The 19593-nt window shown below is 39.8% G+C and overlaps 1 protein-coding gene across 1 annotated transcript; it reads right to left on the reverse strand.

Moving 5' to 3' along the window:
• Nucleotides 1–375: 375 nt before the first annotated feature.
• Nucleotides 376–19350, reverse strand: tmem71 (transmembrane protein 71). The gene is made up of 11 exons (XM_028593393.1): nt 19162–19350; nt 14959–15060; nt 13670–13734; nt 11949–11994; nt 11529–11738; nt 7612–7877; nt 5688–5879; nt 3620–3686; nt 3327–3388; nt 2388–2437; nt 376–1476 (listed from the first exon to the last, which is right to left on the reverse strand). The coding sequence occupies exons 3-11, from the start codon at nt 13698–13700 to the stop codon at nt 1453–1455; spliced, it is 948 nt and encodes a 315-aa protein (XP_028449194.1). The 5' UTR covers nt 13701–13734; nt 14959–15060; nt 19162–19350; the 3' UTR covers nt 376–1452.
• Between the last annotated feature and the right edge of the window lie 243 nt (nt 19351–19593).

Below are 19593 nucleotides of genomic sequence, written 5' to 3' on the forward strand. Positions count from 1 at the left end.
ATGGGAACAACAAGCTTTGACATTGGTCCAGTATTTAGCGTGAACGCTGTAACCGGCAACCACAGACCGGGCTGCCATGTAACCCTATGGGTTTTTGGTCAATTTGGTCCACTAAAAGTTCTGTTGTTGCCGCTGACAGGCTCAGATTATTATTCTAAATGTCTGACAACATTATGGAAAGGATCCCATCAGAGATAGACCTTTTTAAAACGTCTTTGAGACCTTTCTGTTTAACCAGAAACAGCTCTGAAGTCGCTAGCGCTAAACCCACCAGACTCCATTTAAAAAAACAGTACTTTTAACGTGTATAGAGCCAATATATTTCCACATGTAAATCAGTAAACTATGTGTTTATTTCAACCAAAGCTAGAGTTGTGATGGTTGGAAAAGTGGAAAGACGAACCAAAACGGCTTTTCATAGTTTTATTTTGTTTCTGTCGACTTTGAATTAAGTGTTTTTTACGATGCTATAATTACAGTTTATTTACATGGAGTCTGGTGGAGTTTAGCGAACAACATATTTACACTTTAACAAACTAAACGTCTCCTTCTTAAGATGCATTTACTGACATCATGAATTATCGCTTTGTACCGACAAAGCCCTTTCTCGTCAGAACTCTATCCCGGAAACCAGAGATCAGATTTTCACAATAAAATCTGCAGCTTTTAATGGACATATTGATTTCTTTTGTTCGTTTCATTTGAGAATAAAAGTCTTCATTCAGTTTCCTCAGGAAAATAAAGCAGCGCTTATCTGCCCGTGGTTACAACTTCCACGTAGATCAACTAGAAATTCAGGTGGGTTTGTTTTTTATGTAGTTTTTGCAGCTCTTATTTTGAAAAGAAGTGAGGCTTCCGCTGGGTTTGTTTCCAGACAAGTTCAGTCTGAGGTTTGGTTACTTTGGACAGCCCCAAAATAGCCAAGTTCATCTTTTTAACAATAGAAAGATTCACGTATATATATTTAAAAAATACACAAGTTACATTTGGATGTTTTATATTTGATATGAATATTTTTCTAGCTAAACTACAGTAACTTAAGTCACCGTGTGAGCTCCTTCAGCTTTCTAACAACAAACACGCCGTCTGATTCTGCTTTTAAACTTTTATACTTATAAAAATGTTAATCTTTCTGCCATTTTTGCTTCGAATTTAAAGCTAAAATGTTGAAAAATGTGTCTTTAATTCAATTTCAAACAGTTTTAAAAACTTCAGCCCGTCTTGTCGGCGCAAAAACACATATTTAGAGATCGATTTACATTCAGAGAGTTTCCATTTGCAGCCAAAGCGTCCGACAGGTGTTGCTGCAAAGCGTTTTCGGGAGCTCATTGTGACTTTAAGTGCAACTTACATGCAAACACAGTTAGTGAGATATTTCTACTGAGTCCCGTCAGAGCTTTTCTGTCACTCTTCCAGTTTCACGTTGCAGACTCTTGGAGACTGTCGCTTCTCTCACTCGTTTCTCGATGTGATATCCTGAAAAACACAATCACTTGGTCGGTTAGGCTATTGTTCAGACACTTGGTCGGTTAGGCTATTGTTCAGACACTTGGTCGGTTAGGCTATTGTTCACACACTTGCCGTCTTTTTTTGTAAGCTGCCAGCGTCTGTTTTACGTTATGATCCTAGTGTGGAGTAAATCGTGTTTTCAATAGAGTCCTGAGAGATTTTTTAAACGCCACAGCCGACTGTTTTTCTGCAGCTCAGAGCGACTTTTTGAAGTTGAAAAAAGTTAAACTTTTCTGAAAAAAAAATAGCAACATGAAAAAATGGAGTTGGAGCACAGCGAGTTATAGGATATGACCAGGAACTCACTTTGTTTTATCTAACGTTAGCACCTCTCTCTCTCTGTTCTTTCTCTAGCTCGCTCCACCACTTTGTTTATCTAATGTTACCACCTCTCTCTCTCTCTCTCTCTCTGTTCTTTCTCTAGCTCGCTCCACCACTTTGTTTATCTAATGTTACCACCTCTCTCTCTCTTTCCTTTCTCTAGCTCGCTCCACCACTTTGTTTATCTAATTTTAGCACCTCTGTCGCTCTCTCTGTTCTTTCTTTAGCTCGCTCCACCACTTTGTTGATCTAACGTTAGCACCTCTCTCTCTCTCTGTTGTTTCTCTAGCTCGCTCCACCACTTTGTTTATCTAATGTTAGCACCGCTCCACATAGGGCTCTAGGACACTGTAGCAGTAGCTGATGTTATAGCAACAAAAGACGCTCTCGGCTGCTTTTTGGAACCAAAACGCTGCCAGCTTTTAGAAAAAATATTTACTACAAAAGCACCCTAGTCAAATTTTTCTTGTCAAAAAAGCGATGAGTGTGAACAGAGCCTTAGGGGTGTTTCTTCGCTCCCAGTCGACAAAAATGAAGAGGAACGTTTTTGGACTCACCTCCGTCTTCGCCCTCCTCCACTCGCCCATCGGGCCCGACTTGGTCAGAACTGAAAGAGACGAGAAACAAGTTTTTATTAGCCACGAAAATCAGACGCTTTGGCGATCCTAATTTTCCTTTGGCACTGGCTAAAATCTCTTTTCGGGGGCGCCTAGACTTTGTCTATGCAGTAGGGCTGTGCAATTAATCTTAATGTAATCGTGATTATGATTTCGGCTCCCAATGATCACAAAAACAGAATAATCAAGAAATACAATTATTTAGCTCATTACGTTTTGCAAGTAAACTCTTATTTTTTCTCGTGTTCTGAATAAAAAAAATAAAGTCTCAATAGGAAAAGTATTTAGGTAAATTTCACAGTTTTATGTGTTTTTTTTACTGTTGATTTATTGAACTTTTTTCACTGTTTTTTAATAACTGCAACATCTTTCCAGAAGTCAACTAATCGTGTTAAACAATCGTGATTTCAATATTGACCGAAATAATCCTGATAATATTTTTTTCCATTAATCGAGCAGCCCTACTATGCAGGAAAAACCCTGCAACAGATCCAGGCTCTTCCCTGCCATTATAAGTCTTAGGTGCAGCACCGGAGACGTTTTTTGGCAGCACCTGAGCTGAATGAATCTAACAAGCGCCAAAACACTTTGTATCAAATGCACTAAAAGACTTTTCTCAGATCTATTTATTGTAGTTCTTTAGCAAGTTTTGTTTTTAAGCTTTTTGAGTGTCATTTATGTATTAAGTTCTCTAGCTTTTCCAATAATAATGATCCAAGTTGATGTCGATTTACACATTTCTTTAATTTAAAAATATCCCATTTTCTGTGCACACAATCTGTGCACCTAAGTCTTCCACAAACTGAGGGGGGAAACACTGAGGTCCATTGTGTTTGACCGACAGAAACATAAAACAGTTGAACTTGATGAGATACTCACGCATACATGTTGAGATCGTCATGAACACTGTGGATGTGACGCTGGCGCTCCACAAGACACACCTGCAGGAGGAACGAGTCAGAAACATTTCAGGGTCGACTCCGAACACGTGGAGAAAACAACAACAAGAAGACTGAGGATTCAGGTCAAACTTCAGTCCTCAACGCTGAAGCTCCTTAAAGCTGCATTCTGTCTAATGTCCAGCAGGGGGAGGCTCTTTAAAGCTGCATAAGTACTTACATAGATTATCTGATTAATAAATGATGTTTGGAAATAGAAAATGAGAGTTTTACCCTGAGTATAGAGTGGTGAAGATGAAGATGGCGAAGATGAAAAGGAGAAGGGTCTTCATCGTTAACCCTGGAACACAAACACAGAAACACGTCAGAGGAAACGGACATTATAACCATTCAATCACACCAAACAGTACTTTTCATGGTGAAAGTTAAACCTTTCTCTATACATTACTCTCTACTGCTGTCTCTCTACATACTACTCTTTACTGCTGTCTCTCTACATATTACTCTCTACTGCTGTCTCTCTACATACTACTCTATACTGCTGTCTTTCTACATACTACTCTCTACTGTTGTCTCTCTCTACTTCTCTCTCTACATACTACTCTCTACTGCTGTCTCTCTACATACTACTCTCTACATACTACTCTCTACTGCTGTCTCTCTACATACTACTCTCTACTGCTGTCTCTCTACATACTGCTCTCTACTGCTGTCTCTCTACATACTACTCTCTACTGCTGTCTCTCTACATACTACTCTCTAATGTTGTCTCTCTAAATACTACTCTCTACTGCTGTCTCTCTACATACTACTCTCTACTGTTGTCTCTCTACATACTACTCTCTACTGCTGTCTCTCTACATACTACTCTCTACTGCTGTCTCTCTACATACTACTCTCTACTGCTGTCTCTCTACATACTACTCTCTACTGCTGTCTCTCTACATACTACTCTGCTGTTGTCTCTCTACATACTACTCTCTACATACTACTCTCTACTGATGTGTCTCTACATACTACTCTCTACTGTTGTCTCTCTACATACTACTCTCTACTGTTGTCTCTCTACATACTACTCTCTACTGCTGTCTCTCTACATACTACTCTCTACAGTTGTCTCTCTACATACTACTCTCTACTGCTGTGTCTCTACATACTACTCTCTACAGTTGTCTCTCTAAATACTACTCTCTACTTCTGTCTCTCTACATACTACTCTCTACTGCTGTCTCTCTACATACTACTCTCTACTGCTGTCTCTCTACATACTACTCTCTACTGCTGTCTCTCTACATACTATTCTCTAATGTTGTCTCTCTACATACTACTCTCTACTGCTGTCTCTCTACATACTACTCTCTACATACTACTCTCTACTGTTGTCTCTCTACATACTACTCTCTACTGCTGTCTCTCTACATACTAATCTCTACTGCTGTCTCTCTACATACTACTCTCTGCTGTTGTCTCTACATACTACTCTCTACATACTACTCTCTACTGATGTCTCTCTACATACTACTCTCTACTGTTTTCTCTCTACATACTACGCTCTACTGCTGTCTCTACATACTACACTCTACTGCTGTCGCTCTAAATACTACTCTCTACTGTTGTCTCTCTACATACTACTCTCTACTGCTGTCGCTCTAAATACTACTCTCTACTGTTGTCTCTCTACATACTACTCTCTACTTCTCTCTCTACATACTACTCTCTACTGTTGTCTCTCTACATACTACTCTCTACTGCTGTCTCTCTACATACTACTCTCTACTGCTGTCTCTCTACATACTACTCTATACTGTTGTCTCTCTACATACTACTCTCTACTGCTGTCTCTCTACATACTACTCTACTGCTGTCTCTCTACATACTACTCTCTGCTGTTGTCTCTACATACTACTCTCTACATACTACTCTCTACTGATGTCTCTCTACATACTACTCTCTACTGTTTTCTCTCTACATACTACGCTCTACTGCTGTCTCTACATACTACACTCTACTGCTGTCGCTCTAAATACTACTCTCTACTGTTGTCTCTCTACATACTACTCTCTACTGCTGTCGCTCTAAATACTACTCTCTACTGTTGTCTCTCTACATACTACTCTCTACTTCTCTCTCTACATACTACTCTCTACTGTTGTCTCTCTACATACTACTCTCTACTGCTGTCTCTACATACTACTCTCTACTGCTGTCTCTCTACATACTACTCTCTACTCTACTGCTGTCTCTCTACATACTACTCTCTACATACTACTCTCTACTGCTGTCTCTCTACATACTACTCTCTACTGCTGTCTCTCTACATACTACTCTCTACTGCTGTCACCTGTGGTCTCAGGCGAGGTCTGGCAGCAGCTGTTGGTGTAGAAGGGTGAGGGAGGCGGGACTTCCGAGAGGCCGCCCAGCGATTGGGTGAACCGCTCCGTCGATTGACAGATCTCACAACAAATCTCCTCCTGGATGAGCAGCGTTGGGGGCGGGGCCTCTTTGTCAGGTGGGGGCGGGATCTCCGTGTGGTCTGAAAGAAAGAAACGTACATTTATATTTCTGTATTTTCAGTAACACGGAGCGTCGGCTGTGTTACACCTGCTGTGTGTGTACATCCTCTTACATACACAACCCTATAGGTCGATCATGTGACCGTTCTATTTAACGTAAGGGCCGCCGTTTTAAACACGTAGTTGACAGCAATGTGAAACAGAACTAGAGATCAATCAATCAACATTTATGTATAGCACTTTACAGCGACCAGCAGGTATCCAAAGTGCTTCACATCAGGAACCAAGAATAAAACAACGTAACAGACAATAAAAATAATGAAAACATAGAAAACAGTAAAATTAGAAAAGGTTACATAGAAACAGGAGGAGGAGAGGGAAACTGTCACAACACTAATACGTACTAAAAGCTATTCTAAATAATAAGTTTTGAGTTGGGGTCTAAAAAGAGCCAATAATCTGTAATATTGCAAATGTCAGGGGGAAACTTGTTTTCCAGAGTCTTGGGGCAGCAACTGCAAAAGCCTGATCACCCCCAGAAATACAGTACAGGCCAAAAGTTTGGACACACCTTCTCATTCAATGCGTTTCCTTTTTATTTTCATGACTATTTACATTGTAGATTCTCACTGAAGGCATCAAAACTATGAATGAACACATATGGAATTATGTACTTAAAGGTCCCATGACATGGTGCTCTTTGGATGCTTTTATATAGACCTTAGTGGTCCTCTAATACTGTATCTGAAGTCTCTTTTATATAGACCTTAGTGGTCCCCTAATACTGTATCTGAAGTCTCTTTTATATAGACCTTAGTGGTCCCCTAATACTGTATCTGAAGTCTCTTTTATATAGACCTTAGTGGTCCCCTAATACTGTATCTGAAGTCTCTTTTATATAGACCTTAGTGGTCCCCTAATACTGTATCTGAAGTCTCTTTTATATAGACCTTAGTGGTCCCCTAATACTGTATCTGAAGTCCCTTTTATATAGACCTTAGTGGTCCCCTAATACTGTATCTGAAGTATCTTTCCCGAAATTCAACTTTGGTGCAGAATTACAGCCACTAGAGCCAGTCCCACAATGAGCTGTAGCAGAGAGGGGGGGGGGCAAGGTGGAGGGTGGGGGTGTGGCCTTGACCAACTGCCACTTTTCTCGTTTGAAAGCCATGATGTCTCTCTCTCTCTCTCATGGGTTGGCCAAATTCTCTGGGCGGGCAAAGCAGAGAAAGGGGAGGTAACCTTGCTCCTTATGACCTCATAACAAGCAGATTCCAAAACGGCTCATCTGAGCTTTCCTTTTCTCAAAGGCAGAGCAGGATACCCAGGGCTCGGTTTACACCTATCACCATTTCTAGCCACTGGGGGACCATAGGCAGGCTGGGGGAACTCATATTAATGTTAAAAAACCTCATAAAGTGAAATTTTCATGCCATGGGACCTTTAACAAAAAAGTGTGAAATAACTGAAAACATGTCTTATATTTTAGATTCTTCAAAGTAGCCACCCTTTGCTTTTTTATTAATAAGGGAAATAATTCCACTAATGAACCCTGACAAAGCACACCTGTGAAGGTAAAACCATTTCAGGTGACTACCTCATGAAGCTCATTGAGAGAACACCAAGGGTTTGCAGAGTTATCAAAAAAGCAAAGGGTGGCTAGTTTAAGTGAAGCTGCGGCTGTCGTCCAGCTTGGTGCTGTTAAGCCAGGGTGTGTGTGTGTGTGTGTGTGTGTGTGTGTCAGTTATGCACCGTAAGTGAAGCTGCGGCTGTCGTCCAGCTTGGTGCTGTTGAACCAGGAAGACTCGTCCAGCGGGGCGGGGCTTTCCTGTCCCGTCCCGGTCCAATCCTGGTCCTGGTCCTGGTCCCGGTCCTGGTCCTGGTCCCGGTTCTGTCCCATCCTGAACACGCCTCCGAAGACCTTCTGGTCCAGCCAGGACTGGCAGCTCTCCGTCACGTCGCTGAGCAGGCGAGCCAGGGCACCGCGAGGCCGCTGTCGCCGCCGCCGCCGGAAAACCCTGAGAGAAGAAGAACAAACAGGAAATGATCCAAAGATGACTGAATAAGATTATAATCTTTATTTCTCTTAACGAGGAGACAAAGGGCTGTCCAGCTTTCGTGGTCACGCAGCAGAGTTTTTAACCCTCGTGTTTTCTCCCCGTTGACTACGCAACTTCTAGTTTTTCTGGGTCAGAATTTTAAATGAAAACTTTTTTTTCAACATTTTGTTTTTTCTTTTTCGACAGTTGTCACTTTACCCAATGTTTTTGTCGATTTCTTTCAGCAATTTTTGGGATGTTTTTGTCAATTTTTTCAAGGTTTTTTATCACTATTTCTGACGTTTTTTGTTGATTTTTTCTAGCGATTTGTTTATGGATGTTTTTCGATTTTTTTAAGCAATTTTTTGGATGTTTACGTCAATTTTTTCAAGGTTTTTTGTTCCATTTCCAACCATTATCCAACATTATTTCAATTTTGTTGTTCTTTTTCGACAGTTGTCACTTTACCCAATGTTTTTGTCGATTTCTTTCAGCAATTTTTGGGATGTTTTTGTCAATTTTTTTTGATTTTTTGTCACCATTTCTGAAATTTTTTGTTGATTTTTTCCAGTGATTTGTTTTTGGATGTTTTGTCGATTTTTTGTCGACTTTTCCTAGCAATTTTTTGAATGTTTTTGTCAATTTTTTCAAGGTTTTTTATCACTATTTCTGACGTTTTTTGTTGATTTTTTCTAGCGATTTGTTTTTGGATGTTTTTGGATTTTTTTCTGCTATTTTTTGGATGTTTACGTTGATTTTATCAAGGTTTTTTGTTCTATTTCCAACAATTATCCAACATTATTTCAATTTTGTTGTTCTTTTTCGACAATTTACCCAATGTTTTTGTCGATTTCTTTCAGCAATTTTTTTGATGTTTTTGTCAATTTTTTTAGATTTTTTGTCACCATTTCTGAAATGTTTTGTTGATTTTTTCCAGTGATTTGTTTTTGGATGTTTTGTCGATTTTTTTGTCGACTTTTCCCAGCAATTTTTTGGATGTTTTGTCGATTTCTTTCAGCAATTTTTTGGATCTTTTTGTAGATTTCTTCCAGGTTTTTTGTCACTATTTATGACGTTTTTTGTCAATTTTTCCAGCAATTTTTTGGATATTAATGTCAATTTTTCCTGTTTTTTTTGTCACTATTTCTGAAGTTTATTGTTGATTTTTTCCAGAGATTTTTGGGATGTTTTGTTGATTTTTCCCAGGTTTTTTGGGATGTTTTGGTTGATTATTTTCTCACGCTTTTGAAACTTTTTACAACATTTATTTTCGAATACGATAAATTCAATGAAAGTAGTGAACCATCCACGTTATTTCTTTGACAATTTGGTTGAAAGAAACCCCAAATTTCAGAAATGGAAACACACACACACACACACACACACACACACACACACACACACACACACACACACACACACACACACACACATACAGGTGGAGCAGTATGTCCTGTTTGTCCCTTACCGGCTAACGTACAGTACAGGCCAAAAGTTTGGACACACCTTCTCATTCAATGTGTTTCTTTATTTTCATGACTATTTACATTGTAGATTATCACTGAAGGCATCAAAACTATGAATGAACACATATGGAATCATGTACTTAACAAAAAAGTGTGAAATAACTGAAAACATGTCTTATATTTTAGATTCTTCAAAGTAGCCACCCTTTGCTTTTTTTTGATAACTCTGCAAACCCTTGGTGTTCTCTCAATGAGCTTCATGAGGTAGTCACCTGAAATGGTTTTACCTTCACAGGTGTGCTTTGTCAGGGTTCATTAGTGGAATTATTTCCCTTATTAATAAAAAAAGCAAAGGGTGGCTACTTTGAAGAATCTAAAATATAAGACATGTTTTCAGTTATTTCACACTTTTTTGTTAAGAACATAATTCCATATGTGTTCATTCATAGTTTTGATGCCTTCAGTGAGAATCTACAATGTAAATAGTCATGAAAATAAAAAGGAAACGCATTGAATGAGAAGGTGTGTCCAAACTTTTGGCCTGTACTGATGGAGCATGAATATGGAGCGTCTACCCCAGTTCATGCAAATGCAAATGTGAAATTTCAAGCCAAACGGAATACTTGGAATTGATGGTGAAGTTTGTGAACAACTACACACGTTACACACTGGACCTTTGATGTTGAATTCAGTGTTTTTTCGGTTTAACAGTATGAGAAGATGAAACTAATCTCCAGTGTGTGATCCTGCGGGATCGTCCGTTTTTACAACACAACAAAGAAACTTCTTCTGATGTTGATGATGAAGCTTTCAATAACACGCGGGTCTCCTAGCAACCGTGACAGATGACATCACACCCTGCATCCCGAAACACGGCAGGCGTCACACGGGAAGAATTTACAGCTTTTACACCTGCTCGACATCTGAAGATGACCTCATCGCTGTAAAGAGAGGGGGAAGGGGGGGGGGTGTGTGTGTCTGAGTGTGTGACTCTGTCTGTGTGTGTGTGTGAGTGAGTGTGTGACTCTGTGTGTGTGTGACTTTGTGTGACTCTGTGTGTGTGTGTGTGACTCTGTGTGTGTGTGTGTGTGACTCTGTGTGTGTGCGATTATGTGTGACTCTGTGTGTCTGTGTCTCTCTGTGTGTGTTTGTGACTTTGTGTGACTGTGTGTGTGTGACTCTGTTTGTGTGCGACTATGTGTCACACACATGTGTGTGACACAGTGTGTGATACACACTGTGTGTGTGTCTGTGTCTCTCTGCGTGTGTGTGTGTGTGTGTGTGAGACTCTGTGTGTGAGACTCTGTGTGTGTGTGTGTGACTCTGTGTGTGTGTGTGTGTGTGTGTGTGTGTGTGTGTGTGACTCTGTGTGTGTGTGACTTTGTGTGACTCTGTGTGTGTGTGTGTGACTCTGTGTGTGTGTGTGTGTGTGACTCTGGAACCATAACTGATTTAATGAGCCATTCGCAGTTTCACTGTACCGGCCGTGTGTACTTAGACTTGCATGGCTTAATCTTTGAGACAAGCATATGCTACTGTGTGAGACTGTGTGTGTGTGTGTGAGACTGTGTGTGTGTGTGTGTGTGTGACTCTGTGTGTGTGTGTGTGTGTGTGTGTGTGTGTGTGTGAGAGACTCTGTGTGTGTGTGTGTGTGTGTGTGTGTGTGTGTGTGTGTGTGTGTGTGTGTGTGTGTGTGTGTGTGTGTGTGTGTGTGTGTGTGTATGTGTGTGTGTGTGTGTGTGTGTGTGTGTGTGTGTGTGTGTGTGTGTGTGTGTGTGTGTGTGTGTGTGTGTGTGTGTGTGTGACTGTGTGTGTGTGTGTGTGTGTATATGTGTGTGTGTGAGTGTGTGTGAGTGTGTGTGTGTGTGTGTGTGTGTGTGTGTGTGTGTGTGTGTGTGTGTGTGAGACTCTGTGTGTGTGTGTGTGTGTGAGACTGTGTGTGTGTGTGTGTGTGTGTGTGTGTGTGTGTGAGACTCTGTGTGTGTGTGTGTGTGTGTGAGACTCTGTGTGTGTGTGTGTGTGAGACTCTGTGTCTGTGTGTGTGTGTGTGTGTGTGTGTGTGTGTGTGTGTGTGTGTGTGAGACTCTGTGTGTGTGTGTGTGTGTGTGTGTGTGTGTGTGTGTGTGTGAGACTGTGTGTGTGTGTGTGTGTAAGCTGCTCTGACCTGACCAGGTTCTCCTTGTAGGACACGCTGGTTGTGCAGGGCGTTAGCGACACGTTGCCGTGGTCGTCCCAGGAGAAGCTGTCCTCGGTGACGTCGTAGTAACCGTTGGTAAGGAGACGCGGCGAGCGACGGCACGAGGCCGGATCGCCGCCATCGGCCGACGAGTAACAGACGTACGAGGAGTCGGGAGAGAGGAGAGACAGGTCCAGGCTGGGGGAGACACAGACAGGCATTAAGGAGAGACAGGTCCAACTTGAAAGTGTTAAATTTGAGAATGGAATTTGGATTTTAGGGTTCCCCCACCTGCCAGATCTACCAGATATAATCAACAGGTCTGTGGCAGCAGACAAACATGCAGGAAAGTTAACAGAATATCATAATAATAATAATAATAATAATAATAATAATAGACATTCTTACCTCTGACAGGAGTCATTGGCCCGCAACCTTCGTTTTATTGGAGAACCTGAACAACAGATCACATAAGAAATCATCTTATTATTATTAGTCAGTGTCTGGTGTTAGGGTGAGGGTAGACAGATTAGTGAACAATATTTGAGAGAAATAAGCCTTTTGCGTACATAGAAAAAAGTCTTAGATCTTTGAGTTCAGCTCAGGAAAAATGGGGGCAAAAACTAAAGTGTTGCAGTGTTAATTTTGCTCAGTAGAATAGAATCTTTCTCAATTACATTGTGTTTGTGATCATTAGGAGCCAAACATCTTGATCAAGTTTTGATTAATTGCACAGCCCTAACATAAGTTAAACTAATAAACGGATAACTCCACACACACACACACACACACACACACACACACACACACACACACACACACACACACACACACACACACACACACACACACACAGCATTTCACTATCTTTTTGGGGACCCGTCATTGACATAATGCATTCCCTAGCCCCTTACCCTAACCTTAACCATCACAACTAAATGCCTAACCTTAACCCTTACCCTCACCCTAACCATAACCTAATTCTGTCCCTAATCCTACAACCAAGTCTTAACCCTCAAACAGCCCTTTAACCTTGTGGGGTCCAGCATTTTGGCCCCACAAAGCTGTCTGGACCCCACAAATATAATGGATTCTTGGTTTTTTGACCCCACGAATGTAGTTAAACAAGAACACACACACACACACACACACACACACACACACACACACACACACACACACACACACACACACACACACACACACACACACACACACACACACACACACACACACACACACACACACACACACACACACACACACACACACACACACACACACACACACACACACACACACACACACACACACACACACACACACACACACACACACACACACTTATGAAACATGTCTGTTCTGTGGTTCTAAATAGAGACGACTTGGCTCTTATCAGCCTGAGGAGCCAGAGAGCATTCCTGGGCTCGGCCGGGGAAACCACTTGAGTAAACGTACGCTTCTGAGCCGCCGAGCTGACGTGACGCTGATAAAAAACCTCTGCAGGAATGTGACAGACAGGACGCCGCACGTTTGATCAAATCCATCAAATGTTTGCAGGTCCAGAGCGTGCACAGCGACAACAACAAGTACGAGTCACTACTTTGAGTGGACAGAAAAGTGCTTATTGATTTCAAAATACTTCTTTTGGTTTATAAAGCACTAAACTGTTTGGGGCAAAAAAATACATTTCTGATCTGCTGCTACATAGCATACCCACTAAGAAAGCGCCAGGAATTCCATATACCCACTTAAAAATACCCAATGACACACAACAACATACTTTCTTTTATATTTTTGACATATTTAGAATTCTCATGTGTTTTTTTTATCTTTGCATAGGCTACATAAAGGGATCTCTACAGTAAATTGATTCATAAAAGTTCAGTTCTTTTAAATCAAGGGTAAAGACTTCTTTTTGATGCTGCCTTTTTTTTAAATAATAGTTCATTTCTTATACTGAACTGTAACCTTTATTCTCGTATTTTATCTGTTTTTAACTGCTCTTTAATGTTTAACGTAAAGCACTTTGAATTGGCCTGTGCTATACGAATAAAGGTGCCTTGCCTTGCCCTGTCGTAACAGAAAAGTGCCGATGCAGATGTGTTGCGTGTGTAGGATGTACGTACTTGTAACGGCCCCGGAGAAGAACAGAGCCATGTCTGTGTGAAGCCGAGCTGAGTCTTCCTCCGATCTGTGAAAGACATCAGGAAGCCGACACAGTCACCACATCCCGCGAGCACACACCAACCAACAATGTGTCAAAACTGTGGCCCGTTAGGTTTTTAGATTTCTTTTCTTTTTGATTTTGAAAAGTCACAGCGCACATGAATCAACATGAGTACAGAGTCCAACAGGTAAATGTGCCAGATTTAGCCATGCATGCTAATTTTCATCTGCAGTCCCTAAAGCAGGTTGATGGTTTAAAACAATAGATACGCTACAACAATACGACAAATACACATAAACAAGAAACACATAGGCATAGACAAGTAGAATAACACAACCACTATTCCAGATCATGACCACTGGCAGGTTGATGGCATGAGAAAAACAAGTATCATACACAGTAGCAATTGTATATGTACTGTATGATTAACCTTTGTGTTGGTATATATGTGCAGGACCCCCTTGAAAATGAGATGCTACATCTCAAGGGGTTATCCTGAAATAAATTCAATTCAGTTCAGTAGACACACATTAGGAGGCATCAACAACACATAAGCCCACACAGAGACACTACTGTAGCGATAATACCGTTAGAGTTAGAGTTAGGTTTGGGTTAAAACACCCAGAATGGGTGCTGCGAGGGGCACGGGCACAAGGGGACCACTGGTGTGAATAAAAACACTTTAAATAACTCCTTGAAAAACCAGGTTTGGTTAAATAAAAATGACGGGCTTAGATATTAAAAGGAGGTTAAAAGAACCACTGGAAAGGCAGGACAGCGGAAATTTCAAACTTTGAATAAAAGGTCAACTCCAACACCACTCCGGTGTCTCTCCCAGAAGATTGTTTAAAAAAATAAAAAAATAAAAAATAAAAATAAATAATAATAATAATAAAATAAATAAAAAATAAATATAAAAAAAAACAGACAGCCGTGTGATAAATAAAATTATAAAAAGCCTGGTGTCCCAATATAAAATATAACTCTATTAGGGTTAGGGTTCATGGGTTCATGTGTCATGATCAGTGTCATGTCACTCTTATGTAGTTACCTTCAAGTAAAGTGTTACCGAATGTTTTTTCATAAAGAATGCCTCAAACCGATGAATCCATTATCAAAACAGTTGGAGATGAATTTAATAGTTGACAACTAATCGACCCTGTGTGTCTGAAATCAAGTTGAATTGATTGAAATCGATTAATCTTTGCAGCTCTAGTCAGGATATTTATAAAGTTTCTTAAGCCGTACCTTCAAACTCGTCCCTGCTCAGATGTCGTCGTGGCCTCTTCAGTTTTATTTCGGTTGGTTTCGTGTTGTGGTTCTCTCACATCCTGCAGCAGCAGCAGCAGTCTGGGAAAAAATGCAGAAGAAAGAAAGAAAGAAAGAAAGGAGAGCAAAACAGAGGGCTGTGACTCTGAGCTCATGTTTCCTGTTAACTCTGTGTCTGCTGGGAGGAACTTGAACTCCGACAGACTGTCTGAAGCCTCGGTGGGACTGATTGTAGAAGTAAAGTCCCGTGTTGTTTTCCTGTGACTTCATGTGCACGAGAAACCAGATGACAGACTGCACCTCGAGGTGAGAGATGTGAGCTATGCAGCTATATTTGTGCTTTACTCAAGTTTTCCTGGTATCACAAAGCTGGATCACTTCTAACTTCTATTCCTTCAATTAATTTATTGAAAGCATTTGACATTGACATGTTTTAATTATGTAAAGACATGTTGAAGGAGTTCAGATAGAGCCTGTATCAGAGCCATATTTAGTTCAGTGTGTTATATGTCACTATTTTTGTTAGCCTATTGAACTTTAATGGCCAGTATGAACTTTATTTTCTTTATTCATAGAAGTCTCTATGTTTACAGGCTTATGGTGATGCTCATGTGCTCTAGGTGCCAAAAAAAAAAATCTATGTTTGGTACTGCCAATTTGTTTTGTTTTATCATGGTTCATGTGTGCAATAAACATTACACTTTGTGTGAAAAAACGTGGCAAAGAATCGTCATATCAATTTTAAGCTAAAAAAATCGTGATTCATATTTTTCCCTGAATCGTGCAGGCCTAATTCCCAGGGTGAAAAATAGGGATTAGGGCTGCACAATTTATCACAATTCTATTGAAATCGCAACATGGACTAGAGCAGAATCCAAATCGCAGGGGGGGCAATATTTGTTAAAGGCAAAATATGTGTCAAACCACAGAGACATCCTGGTCTACAGATCCTCTCCTAGACTACAGAAAAACATCACCCAGTAGAGGCGGAGTCCTTTGCAGTGGTCCAGGTTCGAATCCGACCTTTGCTGCGTGTCATCCCCTCTCTCTCTCTCTCCCCCCTTTCCTGTCTATCCACTGTCACTATCGAATATAGGGAAAAGCCCTCAAAAAATTATCTTAAAAATGAAAATAAAAACAAAATATATCTTTGTTTGGTACAGATCCTCGCTAAAATCACACTATAATCATTTTCATTTTAATATTTTCCAATGAAAATGAGAACAATGAGACAAAAATAATTATCATTCCCTCCAATATCGTGAATCAAATCGCAATATCAGTCAAAATAATCGCAATTAGATATTTTCCTCATATCGTGCAGCCCTAATAGGGATCGACCGATCCCTGATAAAATGAATAGAAACTTTCTACATAATCCCCAGTAACAGAGAGTCAGATAGGGTTGTAGAAGGGGGGGGGGATGGGTCATCGGGTCAAATCTGACCCATTTTCAAAAAGTTTCTAGATCAGAAATTTGTTTTTCTTTCAACCAATTGTCAAAAAAAAAAATAATAATAATTTGGATGGTTCTCTACAACACTCTTTACAAGTAGAATACATGATCAGTTCACTACTTTCATTGAATTTGGGTTTTTTCTTCAATTTCATAGCATTTGAAAAAAAAAAAAAAAAAGATAAAAGAACGTTGAAAAAAGTGACAAAAACTAATGACAAAGAAAATCCAATTTTACTATTTTCAGCATTTTTTTTTCCCACTTTGGCACTTTTTCCAATGTTTTTGATCATTTTTTCAACGTTCTTTTATAAAAATGTTTTTTCAAATGCCATAAAATTGAATACAACACCCAAATTCAATGAAAGTTAAGATTTAAAAACTTGAACTTTGAAAATGAGTCAAATTTGACCCGAGGTCAACAGGAGGGTTAACTTTATCAGTTATCAGGCAAATAAAAAACAGATACAGATCATCTACAAGCTGCCAAAAAAACGGCCCGATAATCGGCCAGGGATGATAATCGGTCTATCCCTAGAATAAAAGCAGATTATGACAAAGACAAGAATATTTTGAACTAAATATAGTTTATAGTATATTATTATAGTACAGTCAGCCTCATCAACAACCCCCACGGACTTTGATGAAAAAAAGATGCTGCAAGTCATTATGAGAAACTTCCTTGAAAGAAACGCCTAAAAATAATGCCCATAACTTAAGATACTCAACACTGGACCGATGTCAAAGATTGTTGCTCCCATCAGTCACTTAGACACAAACACAAAGGAAAACAGGTAGAAAAATACTGAAGTTATCTTCCAGTCTACACAAGTTCCCAAAATTGCAGAAGCAAATAAGTTTATTTTCAAAATCTGTTCAAAGGCTCAAACTCTGTTACATAAATACTTATTTTTCTGAAAATATCTGCACTCTTTTCTAAGCGTGTTCTCCTGCTGCAAGTCGGTCAAAGACCTGACACCGTTCTGTTGTTTTGTGTTGAATAAAAGATAACTGGGTCAGCGGCTGTTAGGAGGCAGCAAACAGAGACTGTTTGTTACAGTGAATGGAGGGGGCTTCCTCTAACTGTAGAAAAGCTCCTCGCGATTTCAAACACCACTAACAGTCTATATCAGGGGTCTTCAATGTTTTTTAAGCCAAGGACCCCTTAACTGAAAGAGAGACGGATCAGGGACTCATTACTATTGTATAAAATGAAGTTGCATATTAATCTAGTCCTGCAATTCCTTTGAGGGCAGCCTAAAGCATTTATAGTTAATTTTTTTGCAAAATACTAAGCTATTCAAATAGCCTAATAATTGTTGGCATGATTTTATAAATCATGTTTTAATGTTAACCCTTAAATGGGAAACAAATGCGAAAAAAGTCAATTGTTTGGGATGAGCTGTATCTGTGGATATTTGCTAATAATATGTTGGAATCATGTTAAGACTTTTTAATTTTTGAAAAAAACTTTCAAAAATTAACAATAATTTGGAGGCCCCCCTAGACTGACTCTGAGGACCCCCTGGGGGTCCCGGACCCCATGTTGAAGATCCCTGGTCTGAAGCCCTGCTGGACAGAACCAACCACAGCCCGATGATTGAGCTATTAGTACATCAAAAAATGGGAAGTTGGCACTGGAGAAGTCATGGGATCATTCAAATCTTAATGGTTCAGTTAGTGTCCACTAGAAGTGCGGTTTTTTTTTTATTCCCCCCCTCATTTGTGTCACATTGGACCCTTCCCACTCCTTGTTTCCCAGCATCCCTTGCAGCAGCAGCAGCAGTCTGTTGGAGCTGCTGATGTTGGAGGAAAATGCGTAGCAGGAAACAGAAAGATGGGTCAAACCATTTCACCATCAGCAGCTCACACACACACACACACACACACACACACACACACACACACACACACACACACACTCTCCTGGAGTATCTCTACTGTACTTTTTTATATTTGTATACGAGATTACAGTTAAATCTGCACATAATTTCATTCTTACAACACTTGTCATTTTAAAGCCTTTATATTCATTTTTCCTCCCTGTAATGTTGCTTTAGTGCCACTTATCGTATGTGCTATGCTCTATTTTGTCACTTTTCTGTCAATATTACTTTGTATTTTTTAATAATATAGATTTATAATATTCCTGCTATGTGTTTAAGCTGCTCTGAAGTGGATGCATTAAATATTCTACCCTTTTTAAAAGGTATTTTAGTAATATTTGCAACGATATGAATGCCTCATAGTGTGTTTATTGTCGTAGCTATTCCACTAAAACACTACATCTTCTCTATATTCCTTATATCGTGTTTACATACGTGTCTATATCGCTTCAAGCTATTTTAAGTGACAACATTCCACAAATATTTCCATGATAAAGTCTGTTGGCATCGCCCTGCAAGTATTACATTATTATCAGAGATTATAATATGTATTGCACCTCAGGAAATAATAATATTGAAGCCTGCATTTGTCATAATGCACAGTAAGGAAGGGAAATATTTAATTTCTTATCAAATAACCGCAAATAACTGAAATAAAATGTTGGTTTACATGAAATTAAAACGTTTAAAAAAAGATTTAAGTTACTTAAAAACGTCCAACAAATTAAAAGCCACTTTTTATGTTCTTGTTTTCGTATGTTTTCTTATGTTGATCTCAGCAGAATCTTGTGTAGAAATGCAGACAAAGAGAAGAAATAACGGGACTGGACCTGAACTCACCAGCGGGTTGATTTCCTCCAGGTTTCTCTGCCGGAAGTGAAGAAAAGAACAACTCTTCTTCCCGCTGAGAGATTCAACTCTTCGTTTCTTCTCGTTTTTTTCTGGACTTCAGTTTTTAAAATCTTTAATTTGTGGTTCAAAGTGACGCTCCGAGCTCCGCAGCTGTCACTGAGCCTCGCCCAGCCCACACACAGGAAACACCCCCTGCAGCTGTCACAAGATAACACCAGACAGGACAGGTTCCGGTCAGGACTTTCAAAGTAAAAGCAGGAAGGTGAAATGTAGCATTTAAACCTTGTTTTGTCTTCCCGTCGACCGTGCACTTGTTGTCCTCCCGGGTCAAAATAAAAAATAAACACCTTTTTTTGACATTTATACCACTTTCTTCGAAACTTTTGATACTTTTCATACCCAACCACCAAACCCCACTAA

The sequence above is a fragment of the Perca flavescens genome, chromosome 12 (genome assembly GCF_004354835.1).
Source record: "Perca flavescens isolate YP-PL-M2 chromosome 12, PFLA_1.0, whole genome shotgun sequence".
Taxonomy (NCBI): Eukaryota; Metazoa; Chordata; class Actinopteri; order Perciformes; family Percidae; genus Perca; species Perca flavescens.

What these genes read in the sequence shown, in the direction of transcription:
- tmem71 (XM_028593393.1), bottom strand. Translation starts at nt 13,700, where the DNA reads ATGGCTCTGTTCTTCTCCGGGGCCGTTACAA. An exon ending in GCCAATGACTCCTGTCAGAG is followed by an intron (nt 11,739 to 11,948) that starts GTAAGAATGTCT and finishes TGTCTCCCCCAG; the next exon opens with CCTGGACCTGTCTCTCCTCT. An exon ending in GACGATCTCAACATGTATGC is followed by an intron (nt 2,438 to 3,326) that starts GTGAGTATCTCA and finishes CGTCTCTTTCAG; the next exon opens with TTCTGACCAAGTCGGGCCCG.